The following is a 24944-nucleotide window of genomic DNA, read 5'->3' on the forward strand; positions in this document are numbered from 1 at the left end:
TTTCTGGGTTGTATGGTAGTTCTATTTGTAACTTTTTAAGGAAACACCAGATAGATTTCCAAAGTGGTTGTACCATTTTACATTTCCACCAGCAGTGTATAAGAGTTCCAATCTCTCCGCAGCCTCTCCAACATTTATTATTTTGTGTTTTTTGGATTAATGCCAGCCTTGTTGGAGTGAGATGGAATCTCATCGTAGTTTCAATTTGCATTTCTCTAATGGCTAATGATCGAGAGCACTTTCTCATGTACCTGTTAGCTGTCTGATTATCTTCTTTAGTGAAGTGTGTGTTCATATCCTTTGCCCACTTTTTGATTGGGTTGTTTGTCTTTTTGTGGTTGAGTTTTAACAGAATCATATAGATTTTAGAGATCAGGCACTGGTTGGAGATGTCATAGCTGAAAATACTTTCCCAATCTGTAGGTGGTCTTTTTACTCTTTTGGTGAAGTCTTTAGATGAGCATAGGGGTTTGATTTTTAGGAGCTCCCAGTTATCGGGTTTCTCTTTGTCATTTTTGGTAATGTTTTGTATTCCGTTTATGCCTTGCATTAGGGCTCCTAACGTTGTCCCTATTTTTTCTTCCATGATCTTTATTGTTTTCGTCTTTAGGTTTAGGTCTTTGATCCACTTGGTGTTAGTTTTTCTGCATGATGTGAGGTATGAGTCCTGTTACATTTTTTTGCAAATGGATATCCAGTTATGCCAGCACCATTTGTTAAAAAGACTATCTTTTCCCCAATTAACTGACACTGGGCCTTTGTCAAATATCAGCTGCTCGTATGTGGATGGATTTATATCTGGGTTCTCAATTCTGTTCCATTGGTCTATGTGCCTGTTGTTGTACCAGTACCAGACTGTTTTGGCTACTGTAGCTGTATAATATGTTCTAAAATCAGGTAGAGTGAGTTCTCCCACTTTCTTCTTCTTTTTCAGTAATGCTTTATTTATCCAGGGCTTCTTTCCCTTTCATATGAAGTTGGTGATTTGTTTCTCCATCACATTAAAAAATGTCATTGGAATTTGGATCGGAAGTGCATTGTATGTATAGATGGCTTTTGGTAGAATAGACATTTTTACTATGTTAAGTCTTCCTATCCAGGAGCAAGGTATGTTTTTCCACTTATGTAGGTCCCTTTTAGTTTCTTGCACTCGTACTTTGTAGTTTTCTTTGTATAGGTCTTTTACATCTTTGGTAAGATTTATTCCTAAGTATTTTATCTTCTTGAGGGCTACTGTGAATGGTATTGATTTGGTGATTTCCTCTTCAATTTTCTTTTTGTTGATGTAGAGGAATCCAAGTGATTTTTGTATATTTATTTTATAACCTGAGACTCTGCCAAACTCTTCTATCAGTTTCAGTAGTTTTCTGGAGGATTCCTTAGGGTTTTCTGTGTATAAGATCATGTCATCTGCAAATAGAGATAATTTTACTTCCTCCTTGCCAATCCGGATGCCCTTTATTTCTTTGTCTAGCCTAATTGCTCTGGCTAGGACCTCTAGCACAATGTTGAACAAGAGCGGTGATAAAGGGCATCATTGTCCGGTTCCCGTTCTCAAGGGAAATGCTTTCAGGTTCTCTCCATTTAGAGTGATATTGGCTGTTGGCTTTGCATAGATGCCCTTTATTATGTTGAGGAATTTTCCTTCAGTTCCTATTTTGCTGAGAGTTTTTATCATAAATGGGTGTTGGACTTTGTCAAATGCCTTTTCTGCATCAATTGATAAGATCATGTGGTTTTTGTCTTTTGTTTTATTTATATGGTGGATTACATTAATGGTTTTTCTAATATTAAACCAGCCTTGCATACCTGGTATAAATCCCACTTGGTTGTGGTGGATTATTTTTTTGATATGTTGTTGAATTCTATTGGCTAGAATTTTGTTGAGGATTTTTGCATCTATGTTCATGAGGGATATAGGTCTGTAATGTTCTTTTTTTTGATGTCTTTATCTTTTTTTTTTTTTAACCTGGTTTTGGTATCAGGGATATGGTGGCTTCATAGAATGAGTTAGGTAGTATTCCATCATTTTCTATGCTTTGAAATACCTTTAGTAGTAGTGGTGTTAACTCTTCTCTGAAAGTTTGGTAGAACTCTGCAGTAAAGCCATCCGGACCAGGGCTTTTTTTTGTTGGGAGTTTTTTGATTACCTTTTCAATCTCTTTTTTTGTTATGGGTCGATTTAGTTGTTCTACTTCTGATTGTGTTAGTTTAGGTCGGTAGTGTTTTTCTAGGAATTCATCCATTTCTTCTAGGTTTGCAAATCTGTTAGAGTACAATTTTTTGTAATAATCTGATATGATTCTTTTAATTTCAGTTGGGTCTGTTGTGATGTGGCCCATCTCGTTTCTTATTCAGGTTATTTGTTCCCTTTCCTGTATTTCTTTAGTTAGTCTGGCCAATGGTTTATCAATTTTGTTAATTTTTTCAAAGAACCAGCTTTTGGCTTTGTTAATTCTTTCAATTGTTTTTCTGTTCTCTAATTCATTTAGTTCAGCTCTAATTTCTATTATTTCTTTTCTTCTGGTGCCTGATGGATTCTTTTGGTGCTCAGTTTCTATTTGTTCAAGTTGTAGGGACAGTTCTCTGATTTTGGCTCTTTCTTCTTTTTGTGTGTGTGCATTTATCAATATAAATTGACCTCTGAGCACTGCTTTTGCTGTGTCCCAGAGGTTTTGATAGGAAGTGTTTTCATTCTCATTGCATTCTATGAATTTCTTTATTCCCTTGTCCTTAATGTCTTCTACAACGCAGTCTTTTGTCAGTAGGGTATTGTTCAGTTTCCAAGTATTTGATTTCTTTTCCCTAATTTTTCTGTTATTGATTTCCACTTTTATGGCCTTGTGGTCTGAGAAGATGCTTTGTAATATTTCAATGTTTTGGATTCTGCAGAGGTTTGTTTTATGACCTAATATGTGGTCTATTCTAGAGAATATTCCACATGCGCTAGAAAAAAAAAAGTATACTTTGCAGTGGTTGGGTGGAGTGTTCTGTATAAGTCTATGAGGTCAAGTTGGTTGATTGTAGCAATTAGGTCTTCCGTGTCTCTATTGAGCTTCTTGCTGGAAGTCCTGTCCTTCTCCGAAAGTGGTGTGTTGAAGTCTCCTACTTTAATTGTGGAGGTGCCTATCTCACTTTTCAGTTTTGTTAAAGTTTGTTTTATGTATCTTGCAGCCCTGTCATTGGGTGCATAAATATTTAATATGGTTATATCTTCCTGGTCAATTGTCCCTTTTATCATTATGTAGTGTCCTTCTTTATCCTTTGTGGTGGATTTAACTTTAAAGTCTATTTTGTCAGAAATTAATATTGCTACTCCTGCTCTTTTTTGCTTGTTGTTTGCTTGATATATTTTTTTCCATCCTTTGAGTTTTAGTTTTCTTGTGTCTCTAAGTCTAAGGTGTGTCTCTTGTAGGCAGCATATAGACGGATCGTGTTTCTTTATCCAGTCTGAGACTCTCTGTCTCTTTATTGGTGCATTTAGTCCATTTACATTCAGTGTAATTATAGATAAGAATGTGTTTAGTGCTGTCATTTTGATGCCTTTTTATGTGTGTTGTTGACAATTTCATTTTTCCACTTACTTTTTTGTGCTGAGACTTTTTTCTTTGCAAATTGTGTGTTCCTCATTTTCATAGTATTTGACTTTATGTTTGCTGAGTCATTATGTTTTTCTTGGTTTTTATTTTGAGTTATGGAGTTGTTATACCTCTTTGTGGTTACCTTAATATTTACCCCTATTTTTCTAAGAAAAACCTAACTTGTATTGTCCTATATCGCCTTGTATCCCTCTCCATATGGCAGTTCTATGCCACCTGTATTTAGTCCCTCTTTTTGATTATTGTGATCTTTTACATACTGACTTCAATGATTCCCTGTTTTGAGCATTTTTTCTTTTTAAAATTAATCTTAATTTGTTTTTGTGATTTCCCTATTTGAGTTGATATCAGGATGTTCTTCCTGTGACCTTGTGTTGTGCTGGTATCTGATATTATTCGTTTTCTGACCAAACAATTTCCTTTAGTATTTCTTGTAGCTTTGGTTTGGTTTTTGCAAATTCTCTAAGCTTGTGTTTATCTGTAAATGTTTTAATTTTGCCTTCATATTTGAGAGAGAGTTTTGCTGGATATATGATCCTTGGCTGGCAGTTTTTCTCCTTCAGTGCTCTATATATGTTATGCCATTGCCTTCTTGACTGCATGGTGTCTGCTGAGTAGTCTGAACTTATTGATTCTCCTTTGTAGGAGACCTTTCTTTTACCCTGGCTGCTTTTAAAATTTTCTCTTTATCTTTGGTTTTGGCAAGTTTAATGATAATATGTCTTGGTGATTTTCTTTTTGGATCAATCTTAAATGGGGTTCAATGAGCATCTTGGATAGATATCCTTTCGTCTTTCATGATGTCAGGGAAGTTTTCTGCCAACAGATCTTCAACTATTCTCTCTGTATTTTCTGTTTTCCCTCCCTGTTCTGGGACTCCAATCACACGCAAGTTATTCTTCTTGAGAGAGTCCCACATGATTCTTAGGGTTTCTTCATTTTTTTTAATTCTTTTATCTGAATTTTTTCAGCTATATTGGTGTCAATTCCCTTGTCCTCCAGATCCCCCACCGTGCATTCCAATTGCTCGAGTCTGCTCCTCTGACTTCCTATTGAGTTGTCTAATTCTGTAATTTTACTATTAATCTTTTGGATTTCTGAATGCTGTCTCTCTATGGATTCTTGCAGCTTATTGATTTTTCCACTATGTTCTTGAATAATCTTTTTGATTTCTTCAACTGCTTTATCAGTGTGTTCCTTGGCTTTTTCTGTAGATTGCCTTATTTCATTTCTGAGGTCATTCCTTATGTCTTGAAGCATTCTGTAAATTAGTTTTTATATTCTGCATCTGGCAATTCCAGGATTGTATCTTCATTTGGGAAAGATTTTGATTCTTTCATTTGGGGAGTTGTGGCAGCAATCATGGTCTGCTTCTTTATGTGATTTGATATTGACTGCTGTCTCCAAGCCATCTCTAAGATATTGTAGTGATTTATTCTATATTTGCTCACTGAGTCTTGTTTTGTTTTCTTTCAATATACATAGATGGGCTACTAGATTGCGCTGTCTTGATTGTTGTAGCCTTTGAATCACTTATGTCCTATTACCAGCTGGTTTGGGCTGTTACCAGATATATAAGCCTAAGAGTCCATTCACTATTCTTGAGTAGAAACTGATTTTGGGTCATCAAGTGTGTGGTGTAGACTGTCACCTATCCACCTAGAGAAGTAGTGGTGATAGTTGTGTGCACCAGATTCTAGTAGCAGGAGGGTTTCACACTCCAGGGGGGGCAGGATGCTGACAGGCTTCCCCCAAGTGCCAGTGAGGTAGGTGTGTCTCTATTCCTAAAGCTCTTTGGTGGGTGGGCTCTGCAGCTGTACCTTAGGCCCCCAATGCAAGTACCTCTACAGATTGGTAGGTGTCACCCTCCTTAGACCCCTAAGGCAGGAGGCTAGGTGGTCCGGGGGGAGCTTCAGCCCTCCGTTCCCTGTCGTGGGTCAGTGAGGGGTCTGTTGAATACGCAGAGATATCAGACCTGGGAAACTTGTCTTTCCAGTAATCTGCTAAAACAGTTACAGTCAGATCCCTATCAGAATTGCCTTTGCATTATAATAGCCACCTTGTTCCCTGTAGGGATGAAAGCCCCAGATTGTGGATCACATATGTTTGGCTGGAGCTGGTTCTGTTTGTAGTCCAATTAGGGAAGGATTTTTGGTCCCTGGGTTTTTTGATAGCTGCTTCTCTCAGGCCAGGAGAATGGGTTAGGAAAAGACAAAAACAAAAAAAAAAACTGCAGAGCACTTCACTCCCTAGCCCAGGAAATTCCAATGTTAATGAAGCAGCCTGGGAAGGGGATGGGAGGGATCAGATAGATAGGAGAGAGTAGCACCCAGGAGTATAGACAAAGTTCCTTATCTTGCTTGGCGATGACTGTTTTATCTGAGATTACTGAGGGGCGTGTAGCCTGTGTGTGTTGGCTGGGTCTAGATTGCCCCCGAGGATCAGGCCTGAGTCCCGTGCTTGTGCTGTCTGAGAAGCCGTGGTCAGTTCCTCTGTTCCTAGTCCAAAGCCCAGCGCCAAGTTTCCCCAGCTGGGACGCCGCACTCCAGGCTCCAAAACCAGTCGCTGCCTCCCGGTGACTTTTTCTCCTGTCAGCTGCGTTGCTGCGCTGTCTGCGTGCACTGGCTGGGCTTCCCCTGTGGTCACTTCTGGGGGCTAGGGCAACGTCCCATGTTTGCACCATCTCAGGATGCCGTGCTCAGCTCCCCTGCGCCCAGTCCAAAGCCTGGCACCAAGGTTTCCTGACTGGGACGCTGGCTCCAGGCTCCGAAAACAGTCGCTGCTTCCCCGTGGTTGTTCATTCTCAGTCTCTGTCACTCAGGTCAACTCTTTAGATCTGTGTTTGATGGTCAGGGTTCATAGATTGTCATGTATGTGATCGATTCACTTGTTTTTCCAAGTCTTTGTTGCAAGAGGGATCCGAAGTAGCTTCTACCTAGTCAGCCATCTTGGCCCCGCCTCCTGTCTCCAAATTGGGATTTTTTTTTTTTTTTTTTTTTTTTTTAATAACTTTTATTAAGCTTCAAGTGAACGTTTACAAATCCAATCAGTCTGTCACATATAAGTTTACATACATCTCACTCCCTACTCCCACTTACTCTCCCCGTCTTGAGTCAGCCCTTTCAGTCTCTCCTTTCTTGACAATTTTGCCGGCTTCCCTCTCTCTCTATCCTCCCATCCCCCCTCCAGACAAGAGTTGCCAACACAATCTCAAGTGTACACCTGATATAATTAGCTCACTCTTCATCAGCGTCTCTCTCCCACCCGCTGACCAGTCCCTTTCATGTCTGATGAGTTGTCTTCAGGGATGGTTCCTGTCCTGTGTCAACAGAAGGTCTGGAGAGCATGGCCGCCGGGATTCCTCCAGTCTCAGTCAGACCATTAAGTTTGGTCTTCTTATGAGAATTTGGGGTCTGCATCCCACTGCTCTCCTGCTCCCTCAGGGGTCCTCTGCTGAGCTCCCTGTCAGGGCAGTCATCGATTGTGGCCGGGCACCAACTAGTTCTTCTGGTCTCAGGATGATGTAGGTCTCTTGTTCATGTGGCCCTTTCTGTCTCTTGGGCTCTTAGTTGTCATGTGGGCTTGGTGTTCTTCATTTTCCTTTGCTCCAGGTGGGTTGAGACCAATTGCTGCATCTTAGATGGCTGCTTGTTAGCATTTAAGACCCCAGACGCCACATTTCAAAGTGGGATGCAGAATGATTTCATAATAGAATTATTTTGCCAATTGACTTAGAAGTCCCCGCAAACCATGTTCCCCAGACCCCCGCGCTTGCTCCGCTGAGCTTTGAAGCATTCATTTTATCCCGGAAACTTCTTTGCTTTTGGTCCAGTCCAATTGAGCTGACCTTCCATGTATTGAGTGTTGTCTTTCCCTTCACCTAAAGCAGTTCTTATCTACTGATTAATCAATAAAAAAACCCTCTCCCACCCTCCCTCCCTCCCCCCCTCGTAACCACAAAAGTATGTGTTCTTCTCAGGTTTACTATTTCTCAAGATCTTATAATAGTGGTCTTATACAGTATTTGTCCTTTTGCCTCTGACTCATTTTGCTCAGCATAATGCCTTCCAGGTTCCTCCATGTTATGAAATGTTTCAGAGATTCGTCACTGTTCTTTATCGATGCGTAGTATTCCATTGTGTAAATATACCACAATTTATTTACCCATTCATCCGTTGATGGACACCTTGGTTGCTTCCAACTTTTTGCTATTGTAAACAGAGCTGCAATAAACATGGGTGTGCATATATCTGTTTGTATGAAGGCTCTTGTATCTCTAGGGTATATTCCGAGGAGTGGGATTTCTGGGTTGTATGGTAGTTCTATTTCTAACTGTTTAAGATAACGCCAGATAGATTTCCAAAGTGGTTGTACCATTTTACATTCCCACCAGCAGTGTATGAGAGTTCCAATCTCTCCGCAGCCTCTCCAACATTTATTATTTTGTGTTTTTTGGATTAATGCCAGCCTTGCTGGTGTGAGATGGAATCTCATCGTAGTTTTAATTTGCATTTCTCTAATGGCTAATGATCGAGAGCATTTTCTCATGTATCTGTTGGCTGCCTGAATATCTTCTTTAGAGAAATGTGTGTTCATATCCTTTGCCCACTTCTTGATTGGGTTGTTTGTCTTTTTGTGGTTGAGTTTTGACAGAATCATGTAGATTTTAGAGATCAGGCGCTGGTCGGAGATGTCATAGCTGAAAATTCTTTCCCAATCTGTAGGTGGTCTTTTTACTCTTTTGGTGAAGTCTTTAGATGAGCATAGGTGTTTGATTTTTAGGAGCTCCCAGTTATCGGGTTTCTCTTCATCATTTTTGGTAATGTTTTGTATTCTGTTTATACCTTGTATTAGGGCTCCTAGGGTTGTCCCAATTTTTTCTTCCATGATCTTTATCGTTTTAGTCTTTATGTTTAGGTCTTTGATCCACTTGGAGTTAGTTTTTGTGCATGGTGTGAGGTATGGGTCCTGTTTCATTTTTTTGCAAATGGATATCCAGTTATGCCAGCACCATTTGTTAAAAAGGCTGTCTTTTCCCCAGTTAATTGACACTGGTCCTTTGTCAAATATCAGCTGCTCATACGTGGATGGATCTATGTCTGGGTTCTCAATTCTGTTCCATTGGTCTATGTGTCTGTTGTTGTACCAATACCAGGCTGTTTTGACTACTGTGGCTGTATAATAGGTTCTGAAGTCAGGTAAGGTGAGGCCTCCCACTTTCTTCTTCTTTTTCAGTAGTGCTTTGCTTATCCGGGGCTTCTTTCCCTTCCATATGAAATTGGTGATTTGTTTCTCTATCCCCTTAAAATATGACATTGGAATTTGGATCGGAAGTGCGTTAAATGTATAGATGGCTTTTGGTAGAATAGACATTTTTACTATGTTAAGTCTTCCTATCCATGAGCAAGGTATGTTTTTCCACTTAAGTATGTCCTTTTGAATTTCTTGTAGTAGAGCTTTGTAGTTTTCTTTGTATAGGTCTTTTACATCCTTGGTAAGATTTATTCCTAAGTATCTTATCTTCTTGGGGGCTACCGTGAATGGTATTGATTTGGTTATTTCCTCTTCGGTGTTCTTTTTGTTGATGTAGAGGAATCCAAGTGATTTTTGTATGTTTATTTTATAACCTGAGACTCTGCCAAACTCTTCTATTAGTTTCAGTAGTTTTCTGGAGGATTCCTTAGGGTTTTCTGTGTATATAATCATGTCATCTGCAAATAGTGATAACTTTACTTCTTCCTTGCCAATCCGGATACCTTTTATTTCTTTGTCTAGCCTGATTGCCCTGGCTAAGACTTCCAACACGATGTTGAATAAGAGCGGTGATAAAGGGCATCCTTGTCTGGTTCCCGTTCTCAAGGGAAATGCTTTCAGGTTCTCTCCATTTAGAGTGATATTGGCTGTTGGCTTTGCATAGATGCCCTTTATTATGTTGAGGAATTTTCCTTCAATTCCTATTTTGGTAAGAGTTTTTATCATAAATGGGTGTTGGACTTTGTCAAATGCCTTTTCTGCATCAATTGATAAGATCATGTGGTTTTTGTCTTTTGTTTTATTTATGTGATGGATTACATTAATGGTTTTTCTGATATTAAACCAGCCTTGCATACCTGGTATAAATCCCACTTGATCAGGGTGAATTATTTTTTTGATGTGTTGTTGGATTCTATTGGCTAGAATTTTGTTGAGGATTTTTGCATCAATGTTCATGAGGGATATAGGTCTATAATTTTCTTTTTTTGTAATGTCTTTACCTGGTTTTGGTATCAGGGAGATGGTGGCTTCATAGAATGAGTTGGGTAGTATTCCGTCATTTTCTATGCTTTGGAATACCTTTAGTAGTAGTGGTGTTAACTCTTCTCTGAAAATTTGGTAGAACTCTGCAGTGAAGCCGTCCGGGCCAGGACTTTTTTTTGTTGGGAGTTTTTTGATTACCGTTTCAATCTCTTTTTTTGTTATGGGTCTATTTAGTTGTTCTGCTTCTGAATGTGTTAGTTTAGGTAGGTAGTGTTTTTCAAGGAATTCATCCATTTCTTCTAGGTTTTCAAATTTGTTAGAGTACAATTTTTCATAATAATCTGAAATGATTCTTTTAATTTCATTTGGTTCTGTTGTGATGTGGTCCTTCTCATTTCTTATTCGGGTTATTTGTTTCCTTTCCTGTATTTCTTTAGTCAGTCTAGCCAATGGTTTATCAATTTTGTTAATTTTTTCAAAGAACCAGCTTTTGGCTTTGTTAATTCTTTCAATTGTTTTTCTGTTCTCTAATTCATTTAGTTCAGCTCTAATTTTTATTATTTGTTTTCTTCTGGTGCCTGATGGATTCTTTTGTTGCTCACTTTCTATTTGTTCAAGTTGTAGGGACAGTTCTCTGATTTTGGCTCTTTCTTCTTTTTGTATGTGTGCATTTATTGATATAAATTGGCCTCTGAGCACTGCTTTTGCTGTGTCCCAGAGGTTTTGATAGGAAGTATTTTCATTCTCGTTGCTTTCTATGAATTTCCTTATTCCCTCCTTGATGTCTTCTATAACCCAGTCTTTTTTCAGGAGGGTATTGTTCATTTTCCAAGTATTTGATTTCTTTTCCCTCGTTCTTCTGTTGTTGATCTCTAGTTTTATTGCCTTGTGGTCTGAGAAGATGCTTTGTAATATTTCGATGTTTTGGACTCTGCAAAGGTTTGTTTTATGACCTAATATGTGGTCTATTCTAGAGAATGTTCCATGTGCGCTAGAAAAAAAAGTATATTTTGCAGCAGTTGGGTGGAGAGTTCTGTATAAGTCAATGAGGTCAAGTTGGTTGATTGTTGTAATTAGATCTTCCGTGTCTCTGTTGAGCTTCTTACTGGATGTCCTGTCCTTCTCCGAAAGGGGTGTGTTGAAGTCTCCTACTATAATTGTGGAGGTATCTATCTCGCTTTTCAGTTCTGTTAAAATTTGATTTATATATCTTGCAGCCCTGTCATTGGGTGCGTAAATATTTAATATGGTTATGTCTTCCTGATCAATTGTCCCTTTTATCATTATATAGTGTCCTTCTTTATCCTTTGTGGTGGATTTAAGTCTAAAGTCTATTTTGTCAGAAATTAATATTGCTACTCCTCTTCTTTTTTGCTTATTGTTTGCTTGATATACTTTTTTCCATCCTTTGAGTTTTAGTTTGTTTGTGTCTCTAAGTCTAAGGTGTGTCTCTTGTAGGCAGCATATAGATGGATCGTGTTTCTTTATCCAGTCTGTGACTCTCTGTCTCTTTATTGGTGCATTTAGTCCATTTACATTCAGGGTAATTATAGATAAATAAGTTTTTAGTGCTGTCATTTTGATGCCTTTTTATGTGTGTTGTTGACAATTTCATTTTTCCACATACTTTTTTGTGCTGAGGCATTTTTCTTAGTAAATTGTGAGATCCTCACTTTCATAGTGTTTGACTTTATGTTAGTTGAGTCGTTACGTTTTTCTTGGTTTTTGTCTTGAGTTATAGAGTTGTTATACCTTTTTGTGGTTACCTCATTATATACCCCTATTTTTCTAAGTAAAAACCTAACTTGTATTGTTCTATATCGCCTTGTATCACTCTCCATATGGCAGTTCAATGCCTCCTGTATTTAGTCCCTCTTTTTGATTATTGTGATCTTTTACCTATTGACTTCCATGATTCCCTGTTATGTGTATTTTTTTTTTAATTAATCTTAATTTGTTTGTTTTTGTGATTTCCCTATTTGAGTTGATATCAGGACGTTCTGTTTTGTGACCTTGTGTTGTGCTGATATCTGATATTATTGGTTCTCTGACCAAACAATATCCTTTAGTATTTCTTGTAGCTTTGGTTTGGTTTTTGCAAATTCTCTAAACTTGTGTTTGTCTGTAAATATCTTAATTTCGCCTTCATATTTCAGAGAGAGTTTTGCTGGATATATGATCCTTGGTTGGCAGTTCTTCTCCTTCAGTGTTCTGTATATGTCGTCCCATTCCCTTCTTGCCTGCATGGTTTCTGCTGAGTAGTCAGAACATATTCTTATTGATTCTCCCTTGAAGGAAACCTTTCTTTTCTCCCTGGCTGCTTTTAAAATTTTCTGTTTATCTTTGGTTTTGGTGAGTTTGATGATAATATGTCTTGGTGTTTTTCTTTTTGGATCAATCTTAAACGGGGTTCGATGAGCATCTTGGATAGATATCCTTTCGTCTTTCATGATGTCAGGGAAGTTTTCTGTCAGAAGTTCTTCAACTATTTTCTCTGTGTTTTCTGTCCCCCCTCCCTGTTCTGGGACTCCAATCACCCGCAGGTTATCCTTCTTGATAGAGTCCCACATAATTCTTAGGGTTTCTTCATTTTTTTTAATTCTTTTATCTGATTTTTTTTCAGCTATGTTGGTGTTGATTCCCTGGTCCTCCAGATGTCCCAGTTTGCATTCTAATTGCTCGAGTCTGCTCCTCTGACTTCCTAGTGTGTTGTCTAATTCTGTTATTTTATTGTTAATCTTTTGGATTTCTACATGTTGTCTCTCTATGGATTCTTGCAACTTATTAATTTTTCCAGTATGTTCTTGAATAATCTTTTTGAGTTCTTCAACAGTTTTATCAGTGTGTTCCTTGGCTTTTTCTGCAGATATCCTAATTTCATTTGTGATATCATTAAGCATTCTGTAAATTAGTTTTTTATATTCTGTATCTGATAATTCCAAAATTGTATCTTCATTTGGGAAAGATTTTGATTCTTTTGTTTGGGGAGTTGGAGAAGCTGTCACGGTCTGCTTCTTTAAGTGGTTTGATATGGATTGTTGTCTCCGAGCCATCACTGGGAAACTAGTTTTTCCAGAAAATCCGCTAAAAAAAAACTGCAGTCAGATCCCTATCAGAGTTCTCCCTCTGGCTCAGGCTATTCAGATGTTAATGAAGCCGCCTGGGGAGGGTGGGGGAGGGAACAGAGAGATAGGAGAGTAGCACCTCAGAATATAGCCAGAGTTGCTTGTCTTGCTTGGAATGACTCTTATATCTGAGATTCCCGCGGGCGCGTCGCCTATGTGTGCTGTCTGTGTGGAGATTGCCCCCGGGGGGTCTGGGCCGCTGGAGTCACGGTCAGATCCTCCGCTTCCAGCCCCACGCCCAGCGTCAAGGCTCCCCTACTGGGACGGTGCACTCTCGACTCCAAAATCAGTCGCTGCCTCCCGGGGACTTCTCGTCCCTCCAGCCGCGTGGCCGTGCCGCCCCCGTGAACCAGGTAGGCCCCCTCCCAGGGTTAGTTCAGATGGGTGGAGTAGCTCCCCGTGCTTGTGCCGCGACCGAGTGTCCCGGCTGGAACGCTGTTCTCCCCGCTCCAATACCAGTCGCTGCCTCCCGGGGACTTCTCCTACCGGCTGCGTCCCACGCCGCCCGCGCGACCCGGATGGTCACCTTCCCGGGGTTAGTTCAGGGGGTGGAGCAACTCTCCGTGTTTATGGCGTACCTGCGTGCAGTCCAAATCCCTGTGGGACGGTTCCCCGGCTCGGATGCTACTCTTTCTGCTCCAAGATCAGTCACTGCCTCCCGGGGACTTCTCCTAACGGCTGCGTCCCACGCCGCCCGTGGAACCGGCTAGTCCCCCTCCTGGGGTTAGTTCAGGGGGGTGGAGCAGGTCTCTGTGCTTGTGCCGTACCTGACTGGTATGCTGGCTCCAGGCTCTGGAAACAATCGCTGCTTCCCCGTATTAGTTCGTTCTCCGTCTCTAAATCTGTGTTTGTTGTTCAGGGTTCGTAGATTGTTATGTATGTGATCGATTCACTTGTTTTTCCGTGTCTTTGTTGTAAGAGGGATCCGAGGTAGCGTCTGCCTAGTCCGCCATCTTGGCTCCGCCTCCTCCAAATTGGGATTTTTATAAACCCATCATGACAAAGCTTAAAACCAAGCCTACAGTTCTGAGTCATCAGGCAATAATTGAAATGGCAGAATTTCATATAAAAGAAAACTTAAAAAAAATGTCACACAAAGAAATAGAACATCTGAACAGTGGTATATCTATTAAAGAAAAATGAATCCATTAAACAAAATGCTTTTCATAAAGATAATTCTGGGCCTACATTATTTCATCAGTGAATTCTATCAAACATTTTTGTATACACCTTATACGAAAAAAAAAAAAGAACATACTAACTTACTTTATGATGTCAGGATTTATCCTGAGGTCAAACCCAAATATAGATACTACAAGAAAAGGAAATTAAAAACTAATGTCCGTCATGAGTCTCCGGGGGGTGCCAACAGTTACGTGTTGCGCTACTAACCAAAAAGTTGGCAGTTTGAATCCACTGAGGGGCACCTTGGAAGAAAGGCCTGGCAATATGCTTCTGAAAGGTCACATGCATGAAAACCCTGGGAAGCACAGTTTTACTCTGACATACATGGGGTTGCTTTGAGTCGGAATTGACTAAAAGACAATGGTTTTTTTTTTTTTTTTTTTCAGTTCCTCATGAACACAGATGCAAAAATACCTACCAAAATATTAACAAATTAAACCTAGCAACATATAACTAAGGATAATATATCCTGAAAAAAATGACTTTTATATCAGGAACACAAGATCGATCCAACATTCAAAACTCCCATGTAGTTCACCACAGTAAGAGATTAAATGAAAAACAACAACAAAAAACACTGTTGATCTCAATAGGTGATGAAAAAACACATGACAAAATTTAATACCCTTTAATGGTAAAAACTCTTATTAAACTAGGAATAGAAGGGAATTTCCTTAACCTAAAAAAGGTATTAACCACCACAACAAATACATTCCAGCTAATATTAATAACAGAACTATTTAAAATTGCAGATACCACCATTTTTCATTTCAATTTAGGTCAAACTATTTTCTAATTTATCTTGTGATTTATTCTTTGACACATATTTAAAAACGTACTGTTTAATTCCTATGTGTTCATGGATTTGGGTGATATATTTGTATTATTGCTTTCTGGTTTAATTCTACAATGATTGGAAAACATACATTGGGTGATTTCAATTATTTTCAAATTATTTAGATTTTTTTCTATCTAGAACATGGTCTATCTTGGTGAATGCTTTCTGTGTATTCGAAAAGAATATTTCTGCATTTTTGAGATAAAGTGTTCTTAAACAACAATTAGGTCAAGATGACTTTATGTACAACAGAATAAAATGTTACCCAGTCCTACGTCATCCTCACAATCACCACCATGTTTGAGTCCATAGTTGAGGCTATCGTGCCAGTCCATCTCACCAAGGGTCTCCAACACCCTTTTTGGCCCTCTGTGGCACCAAACACAATGTCCTTCTCTAGGGATTAATCCCTTCTGATGCTATGTTTAAAGCAAGAGAGTCTGATAATGTTCTGTTATGATCCACATAGTTTCATTGGCTAATTTTCAGAAGTAGATTACCAGGCCTTTCTTACTATTCTCTTTGTCTGGAAACACCACTGAAAACTCTCCAGCATGGGTGACCCTGCTGGCATTTGAAATACCCGTGGCATAGCTTCCAACATCATAGTAACACACACCCTTCACAGTACCACAGTGTCGGATGGTAGGAGTTGGTTGATAAGTTGATAGTATTGTTTAATTCTTTCATATTACCATTGAATTTTTATCTACTTATTTTATCAATGGAGCCCTGGTGGCACAGCGGATTAGGAGTTCAGCTGTTAACCAAAATGTTGGCAGTTCAAATCCTCCAGCAGCTCCTTGGAAACCTTATAGGGTTGCTATGAGCTGGAACAGACTCAATGGCAGACCATGGTATATTCAGTATTCTTTGCCAACATCATAAATCAGAGGTGTCAATTCTTCTGTGTTCCTTATTTGTTGTCCAGTTTTCCCATGCATATGAGGTGATTGACATCTTTGCTTTTCAACACTTTAAAGATGTCTTTTGCATCAGATTTGCCCAATGCAATGCGTTGTATGATTTCTTGACAGCTGCTTCCATGGGCGTTGATTGTGGAGCCAGGTAAAATGAAAACCTTGACAACTTCAATCTTTTCTCTGTTTATCATGGATGTTGCTTATTGGTCCAGCTGTGAGAATTTTTGCTTTCTTTTTGATGAGATGTAATCCATACTGAAGGCTGTAGTCTTCGATCTTCATCAAGAAGTACTTCAAGTCGTCTTTACTTTCAGCAAGTAAGGTTGTGTCATCTGCATGAAGCAGGTTGTTAACAAGTCTTCCTCCAATACTTATGCCCCATTCTTCTTCATATAGTACAGCTTTTTGGATTATTTGCTCAGTATACAGATTGAACACGTATGGTGAAAGGATACAACCCTGATGCACACTTTTCGTGACTTCAAACCACACAGTATTGCCTTGTTCTGTTCAAACAACTTCCTCTTGATCAGTGTATGGGTTTCTCATGAGCACAATTAAGTGTTCTGGAATTCCCATTCTTCGCAACATTATCCATAATTTGTTATGATCCACACAGTCAAATGCCTTTGCATAGTCAATAAAACACAGGTAAACATCTTTCTGGTATTCTCTGCGTTCAGCCAGGATCCATCTGACATCAGCAACAATATCCATGGTTCCATGTCCTTTTCTTAATCCTGCTTGAATCTGGCAATTCTGTGTCGATATACTGCTGTAGTCACTTTTGAATGATCTTCAGGAAAATGTTCTTGGGTGTGATATTAATGATATTGTTCAATAATTTCTGCATTTGGTTATATTACCTTTCTTTAGAATAGGCATAAATATGGATGTCTTCCAGTCGGTTGGCCAGGTAGCTGTCTTCCAAATTTCTTGGCATAGAAAAAAAAAAAATTTTTTTTTTGGCTGAGCAATTCCAACCTTGCATCCATTTGTTGAAACATCTTATTTGCAATTGACAGAATTCTAATCGAGATGTTTCAACTAACGGATGTATCACATGATAGGCTCATATTAAAGGAACTCTTTCCCAGTAGAGCAGAAAGCTGAAGTAGAAATCATAGTTCACATCTCTGTTCATCAACTCTTATACCAGCCTCCCTTTGCTCTGCTGCGTTTTATATTTCATGGTGACTCTCAGATAGAGCTCACATGCCCACATTTGTGAGTCAATTCAGCAGGGAAATGCAAGATGATTCAAACCTTTATTATCTACTATAGTTTGTCACCCAAACTCTCAGCAAAAGAGGCATAACTTTTGCTATAGCCTCTACCACTACCGTCCTACACATACAAGTTGAAGACTACCTTTCTGAATACAAGAGTGCTCAGTGTTTCTTTTTGGCTCTTTTTGTTGTTGTTCTTAGCGTTGTAGATGCTTTTTGTTACAAGAATCCATATTGGCCTTTGTTGTTTCTATATGTGTTTTGGGGAGATGGTGTTAGAAGCCTTTGCCTGTTTGTTATTTTGGCAGTGGATTCCATGGAGGACCCTGTCTCCACATTACCACCTCAACCAGAATGTGGTACTGCTACTTCAGTATGACTGGACATTTTGGTATCATCCTGCTTCTCTCATGGATGCTGGCTTGGAAGGGACTCTGTGAGGATTTCTACCTCCCTGCACATGGCACAGGCATTTCTATGTTTAAGGAAACGTTCAATGTGACCGAAACTCTCTTGAACATGATACAGCCGGGAAGATCACATAAATAGTCGGCCTCATAAAGAGAAAAAGAAAGCATAGCTATTTCTTTTTCATCATGCAGTCTCCAGTACGTGAGGTGTACCAAAGCATTCCTCGTCCCTCTCCCTACCACCCACCATGTGACCAGGAAAAACTTACCCACTCATCATGAGTTCTCTCAAAGACCTTTTCTATCCCTTGGGTTCCTTATGCTCTTGGACACAAAATGAGAAGCTGACCATTATTAACTTTGTGATCTGCTCTCAGGTCTCTTGTAAAGCACAGATGACACACTGGCGTGAATCAGGAACAGGAATGGTAGCAGGAGGGGAAATCTGAAAGGAATCACAAAAACAGTCACTGTTTGAGAATATTATCCAAAAAAAGATAGTTTTGGGCACTCAAATTGTATTGTTGTGTCAGAAATGTTTGATTTAACTCATATTTGAAAAGTTGATAGTTCAAGAAAGTCCTGTCAATCAGATGACATTACTTCCTTTGGTAGAAGTGAATGGAGAAGTTCTTTTTTAAAGTATATCCACTAAGACATGGCTCTGTGGTTTCCAGTAGCAAGGTCAGCATAAAGCATGGAAATATCTGCTGAATGCAGAAGACACACAAACCCATATTAGACATAGTGGGATGGCAAGGACAATATGAGATTTCCATTTACTGAGCATTTACCCTGTGCTGTACATTAAAATCTTCATTCTTTCTGTACATATTTTCATTTATTCTACATAACACCCATGAGAATGTCATTGTTAATCCCAGTGCACGTGTGAAAACTGAGGTCCCTCAGGGTAAAAATTATTCTAGAGTGTCATAGAGACACTAAGAGTGAGACGCATTTCTTTGGAACTTTAGAATTTGAGCAGTACAGGTCCTTCTGTTGTTATGTGGTGGGATGAAAGGTAGTACAATGTCTGAGAGATACTTTGATAAAATTCAGAACTTACAATGTTATGTGTTCGATTTGTTTCCATAGCCCATACACTGGGAGCCTTTTAGTGAGGAATAAAATGGCAGAAAGCTGTCAGCTGTTGCTCTAGTAAGGAACTCACATTCTAGATGCAGGTACTGCAAGCACCTCTAACATTCACCACTCTTCAAGAAGTAGCACTTTAAGGGTAGCTTTCCAGGATGTCAAAAGTGGTACTATTGTGGAAAAAGAAAAAAAAAATTCTAGTAGGATAAATGATAGACATAGACTTCTATTGTTGAAATTGAAGCTAGTCAGGTTATATTATTTTAGAGACACACACCTTCTTTGCTTAAACAATGTGTATAAATCCAAGCAATGGGAGTTGACCAGGGTGAGCGTAAATAGTCCTAAATACATTTGAGAATATGGAAACATCCTTCTCCCTGATAAGAACTGCAATGATAGCATTATCCTGCCTCTGGAACTGGGGCTTTGATAGAATGATTTCCAGCAAGATTGTGATCAGAACATACCCAAGAAAGGAGACATGGGTTTCTGGACTGAGCATAAAGAGCACTTGATAAGCATTCACTTAGATAGTTACTTGGTGAGAAAGGCTTACTCAGCAAAAATTCACAATTGTGGATGATTTTGTCCTGAGCTTTGCCTTCCTTAGAACCTGGCGAGATTATTTATGAAAAACAATAAACCAAACAACACACAAAAAACTTCCTATGTTTCTATTCAAGGCGACTGGAACATAGTGAAATGACAAGGGCAATATGAAATTTCCATTTACTGAGCATTTATGTTATTTTTGAGACACTCATTTTCCTTGTTTAAACAATGTGTCTAAATCCAGGTAATGGTTAGTGCCCATGTTGAGAGTGAAGAGTCCTAAATATGATTGACAATTTCAAGGATTCTACCTGTCTTATGCAGACTACAAGGATATCGGTATCCTGCGTCTGGAATTGTGTTTGACAAAATGATTTGCAGCATGATGGTGATCAGAATGCACGGAAGGAAGGAGACATGGGTTTCTGGATGGAGCCTGAAGAGTACTTGATAAGGACTCATTTAGGTAGTTTTTTGGACAGAAAGTTTAATCAGCCAAAGTCCGTAAGTGTGCCTTACGTTTTCCTGAGGTTTGCCTTCCTCAGAACCTGGCAAGGTTATTTAGCAAAAAAACAAAAACTACCCATGAGTTTTGCTTGACTAGGCTTAGGCAAAGTAGCAAAAGGTGATGTGCCAGGTGTCTATTCAAGGCCAGTGGAACTACAATGACTAAAGCGTGACATTTTTTTTTTTTAAAGGTGCTTGTAATGCTGCCTAAGGTAGATGCTGGGGAGTTGGTTGGAGTGTCTGAATTTGTGCTATTATTCCATAGGAAACTGACAGAGGGAACAGCATGCTTAAAGAAAAAGAAGAAAGGAAAGTGGTCTGCCCTCCTTTGCCTCATATTAAAAGCCAGCACATATTCACCCAAATTTCTGAACAAAAAAGGATGAAGCTCCCCCAAGAGCAAAGTCAACACACACATATCTTAGGGACCAACAACACATCTCCAACAGAAAGCCGAACTCAGATATTTGTAATGCGTCCAGAATTCACATCCAGCAGTTTCTCATCCAAGGTACCATCTCTCTATTCTAATTCCTTGTACTTTCCCATGCTATGATTAAGGGGATGATCAGAATTTGTATATTGTTTTCCACCTAATTCTCAACCCTACACAATTACTTTTAATTTAATCTCCAACCATTGATCAAGGCTCTACTTTGAGATCCTAATGGATTCTGATTCCTTCCCTATTGGCATGTGTCCATGGCGTACCTTTAGTCTTTAAGAGGGTTACTGTCTTTGGTTAATCCTGGGCTAGAGAACGAGTGCTAACATAGCAAGACAGGTAGAGATGGATATGAGAGGGAGTTGGTACCCTACATCCCAGCTTCCTTTCCACCTTCCCTTTTGCTCACTGACCTTACTTCAGGTTTATGTTCACCATTCCATGCTCCTTCCAAAATTAAGTCTTTTCACATATGCTACTCCCTTACTTTGGGATCCCTTTCTCCTGTCTGTTCTCTGGCCCAAGGCTTTTTAGCTGCCAGACTAGTTTTGTGGCTCTGACATGTTTCCCTGATACCCATTCCCAGAATACATCAAGTCCTCCCATCTTGGCTTTCACAGCACACTTTACTTTGGCTTTATACTCTTTATCACAACCATAATAATGGCATGTTTCTCTACCTTATCAGACATCAAACTCAGATTAATGGAACTATTTCCCAGTGGAGTAGAAAGTCAAGGTGGAAAAGGTAGTCCACACCTCTGTTCAGCAGGTCTTATCCTGGCCTCCCTTTTCCTCTGCTATGATTTGCCCCTCTTCTGACTGGCAGACAGAACTCACATGCCTAGAGTTGTGAGTTGAATCAGCAGGGAAATACAAGAAGAGGTCAAAACTTTATTATCTACTATGCTTTGTCACTCAAACCAGCCTATAATGCCATAGCTGACCCATGCTACACCCTCTACACTATCATCCCACACATACCAGTTGAAGACTATCTTTCTGAATACAAGGGTTCTCCATAGTTCTTTTTGGCTCTTTTTGTTGTTGTTCTTAGTATTTATTGTTGTTGTCATGTGTCCTCGAGTCTATTCTGGCTCATAGCAACCCTATAGGACAAAGTAGAACTGCCCCATGGTGTTTCCAAGGAGTGGCTGATGAATTCGAACTGCCAGCTTTTGGCTAGCAATTCTTAGTGTAGTGGTTGCTTTTTGTTGCAAGAATCCATATTGCCCTTTTCATTTCCATAAGTGTGTTTGGGAAGATGATGTTAGAAGCCTGTGCCTGTTTGTTCTTTTGGCAGTAGAGTCCATGGTGTACCCTCGTTTTAGCATTACTGCCTGAGCCACAAGGTGGTACTGCTGGTTCAATATGAATGGACACTTTGGTATCACCCTGCTTCTCTCATGGATACTGGCTTGGAAGAAACTCTATGACGGTTTCTAAGGTTCTGCCTCCCTACACTTGACACAGGCATTTCTATGTCCAAAGAAACATTCGATATAACCAAAACTCTCTTGAACCATGGAATTACCATGAGGGTCACATAAATACACAGCCTCATAGAGCAAAAAAGAAAGTATCCAGCCTCTACCACACAAGGTCTACTAAAGAATTCCTGACCCCTCTCCGTATGATCCACCAACCACGCTTCCAGAAAAGTCTTACTCACTCACCATGAGTTTTCACAAAGATTTTTTCTGTCCTCTGGGTTCTTTATGCTCTTGGGCACAAAACCAGAAGCCAACCACATGAGGTCTACCAAAGCATTCCTGACCACCCTCTCTATGACCCACCAAGAGACCAGGAAAAACTTGTTCAGTCATCATGACTTCTCTCAAAGACCTTTTCTATCCCTTGGGTTCTTTATGCCATGGGACACAAAACCAGAAGCAGACCATTATTAATTTTGTGATCTTCTCTCAGATCTCTCCTAAAATACAGATGATATACTGGCATGAATCATGAACAAAGATGGTAGCGAGAGGGAAACACTGTCAGAATGACAAAAATCAGTCACTATTTGAGAATATTATCCAACAAAAAGATTATGTTTTGGGCATTCAAATTGGTCTGTTGTGTCAGAAATGTTTGATTTAACTCCTGTTAGAAAATTTGAAACATCAGCAAAGTCCAGTCAATTAGATGTTTTTACTACCTTTGACAGAATTGAAAGGAGGAGCTTCTTCTCTAACACACATCCACTAAGATATTGCTCTGGGGTTCCCGTTAGCAATATCTGCGTAAAGCATGATATGTTTGCTGAATGCAAAAGACACAAAAACCCCTATCAGACATAGTGAAATGACTAGGACAATATGAGAATTCCATTTATTGAGCATTTACCCTGTGCAAGACTCTACAACCTTTGTTCTTTCTGGACACATCTCATTTATTCTACATAACTCCTGTGAAAATGCTGTCATTAATCCCAGCTAACGTGTGAAAACCGATGTCCATCAAGGTAAAAATTCTTTTATAATGTCATAGATATACCAAGAGTGAGGATGCATCTTTTTGGAACTGTAGAATTGGAGCAGTACAGGTCCGTTTGTTGTTCCGCACAACATGTCTGAGAGGTATTTTGATAAACTTCAGAACAGATGCTGTGGCATGTATTTATTTTGTTTCTGTAGCTGAGGCACTGGAATACTTTAAATGAGGAATAAAATGGCCAAAGGTAGTCAGATATTGTTCTAGTAAGGAACTCACACTCTAGATGCAGGTACTCCAAGTAGCTTTAGAATCCACCACTCTATCAAAAAATAGCACTTTCTGGTTGGATTTCAGATATCAGAAGTGGTAAATATTATGATAAATTACCTTATTAGGGTAAATATTAGAAAATGGGCTTCTATTGTTGATATTGAATGTAGTGGGGTTACATGATTTTAACACTCCTTTCCCTGGCTTAAGCAATCTCTATAAATACAGGTAATGGTAATTGCCTGAGGTGAAAGTGAATAGTCCTAAATATCTTTGAGAATCTGAAAGCACCCTGCTGCCTGATGTGGACTGCAATGATAGCAGTGTCCTCCCTTAGAATTGGGGCTTTGACAGAAAAATTTCTGGCATGATGCTGATCAGAACACACACAGGGAAGGAGACAGGTGTTTCTGGATTGAGCCTGAAGAGCACTTGATAAGCATTCATTTAGATAGTAGCTACTGGGAAAGGCTAACTCAGCAAAAGTTCAGAACTGTAACTGACTTTTTCCTGAGGTTTGCCTTCTTTAGAATCTGGCAAAGTTATTTACCAAAAACAAACAAACAAAAAAATCAAAACGTACAAAAAACTACCCATGAGTTGTGCTTGACGAGATGGGTTTAGGCAGTGTCAGTGGGTGTATAGCCAGGTTTCTATTCAAGGCCAGTAGAATTGCAATGACCAGAGAATGACATTTTCTTAGAGGACATTGTAATGCTGGCTGCAGTGGATGTAGGGCAGGTAGTTGGAGTATCCAAATTTGTGCTATTATTCCATAGAGAATTGACAGAGAGGATAGCACGCTTAAAGAAAAAAAAAAAAAGAAAAGTGGTCTGCCTTGCTTTGCTTCCTGTTAAAAGCTAGCACACATTCACCCAAACTTCTGAACCCAAAAGGACGAAGCTCTCCCAAGAGCAAAGTGAGCATGCACATATCATAGAGACCAGCAGCACATCTGCAGCTGAAAACCGAACTCAGATACTTGTGATACCTCCTCCAGTATCCATATCCAGCAGTTTCTCGTCCAAGGTAACATCCTCCTACTCTCATTCCTTGTGTCTCCCCCACACTATGATTAGTGACCCTATAGGACAGAGTAGAACTGCCCCACAGAGTTTCCAAGGAGCATCTGCTGGGTTCGAACTGCCTACCTTTTGGTTAGCAGGCTTAGCACTTAACCACTACGCCATCAGTGTTTCCAAGGGCTGATCAGAATGTCCAAATAGTGTCCATCTTATCCCCAACTCAATACATTTACTTTATTTAATTTAATCCCCAACCTTTGATCAAGGATCTACTTGGAGATCCTACTGGATTCTGATTCCTCTCCTATTGGCACCTGTTCATGACATACTTCCTATGCTCAAGAGGGTTATTGTTTTTGGTTAGCTATGGGGTAGTGAGAGAATGCTGAGAAGTAGCTAGACAGGTAGAGATGGATGTGAGAGGGAGTCCACCCCCCACATCCCAGCTTCGTTTCCACTCTTTCCCGTTTGCGCACAGACCTTATTTCAGGATTTATGTTCACCATTCCACGCTCCTTCAAAGATTAGGTGTTTTTACATATGCTTCTCCCTTAGTTTGTGATCCCTTTCCTCTTCTCTTCTCTGGCCCAAGTGTCTTCAGCTGCAAGCCTACTTTTGTAAGTCCAACAAGTCTCCCTGATACCCCACTCCCAGAATACATCAAGCCCTCCTATCTTTGCTCTCACGGCACCATTTACTTTGGCTTCATACTATTTATCACAACCGTAGTAATTGCATGTCTCTCTACCTTATGGGACATTAGTCTCAGATAAAAGGAACTCTTTCCCAGTGGAGGAGACCCTAGTGGCATAGTGGTTAAGAGCTACGGTTGCTAACCAAAAGGTTAGGAGTTCAAATCTACCAGGCACTCCTTGGAAACTCTGTGGGGCAGTTCTACTCTGTCCTATAAGGTTGTTATGGGTTGGAATAGACTCGATGCCAGTTGGTCCCAACCCCCACCCCACTAATGGAGCAGAAAGCCAACTAGGAAAATGTAGTTCACATCTCTGTTCATCAAATCTTATCCCGGCCTCCCTTTTGCTCGGTAGTGATTTGCCTCTC

General features: G+C 39.7%; 1 protein-coding gene across 2 annotated transcripts in view; it reads left to right on the forward strand.

Annotated features, from left to right (window-relative positions):
• LOC126073794 (myeloid cell nuclear differentiation antigen-like) overlaps positions 1 to 24944 on the forward strand; it is a 70751-nt gene that overhangs the window by 19463 nt on the left and 26344 nt on the right. The window contains exon 8 of one of the 2 annotated variants that reach the window (XM_049880880.1): positions 19972 to 20217. The exons of the other annotated variant lie outside the window; for it this stretch is intronic. Within the exon in view, the coding sequence (XP_049736837.1) occupies positions 19972 to 20217 (246 nt within the window). The remainder of the gene's footprint in view (positions 1 to 19971; positions 20218 to 24944) is intronic. 2 annotated transcript variants of the gene reach the window in all.

This window comes from Elephas maximus, chromosome 3 (assembly GCF_024166365.1).
Source record: "Elephas maximus indicus isolate mEleMax1 chromosome 3, mEleMax1 primary haplotype, whole genome shotgun sequence".
NCBI lineage: Eukaryota > Metazoa > Chordata > Mammalia > Proboscidea > Elephantidae > Elephas > Elephas maximus.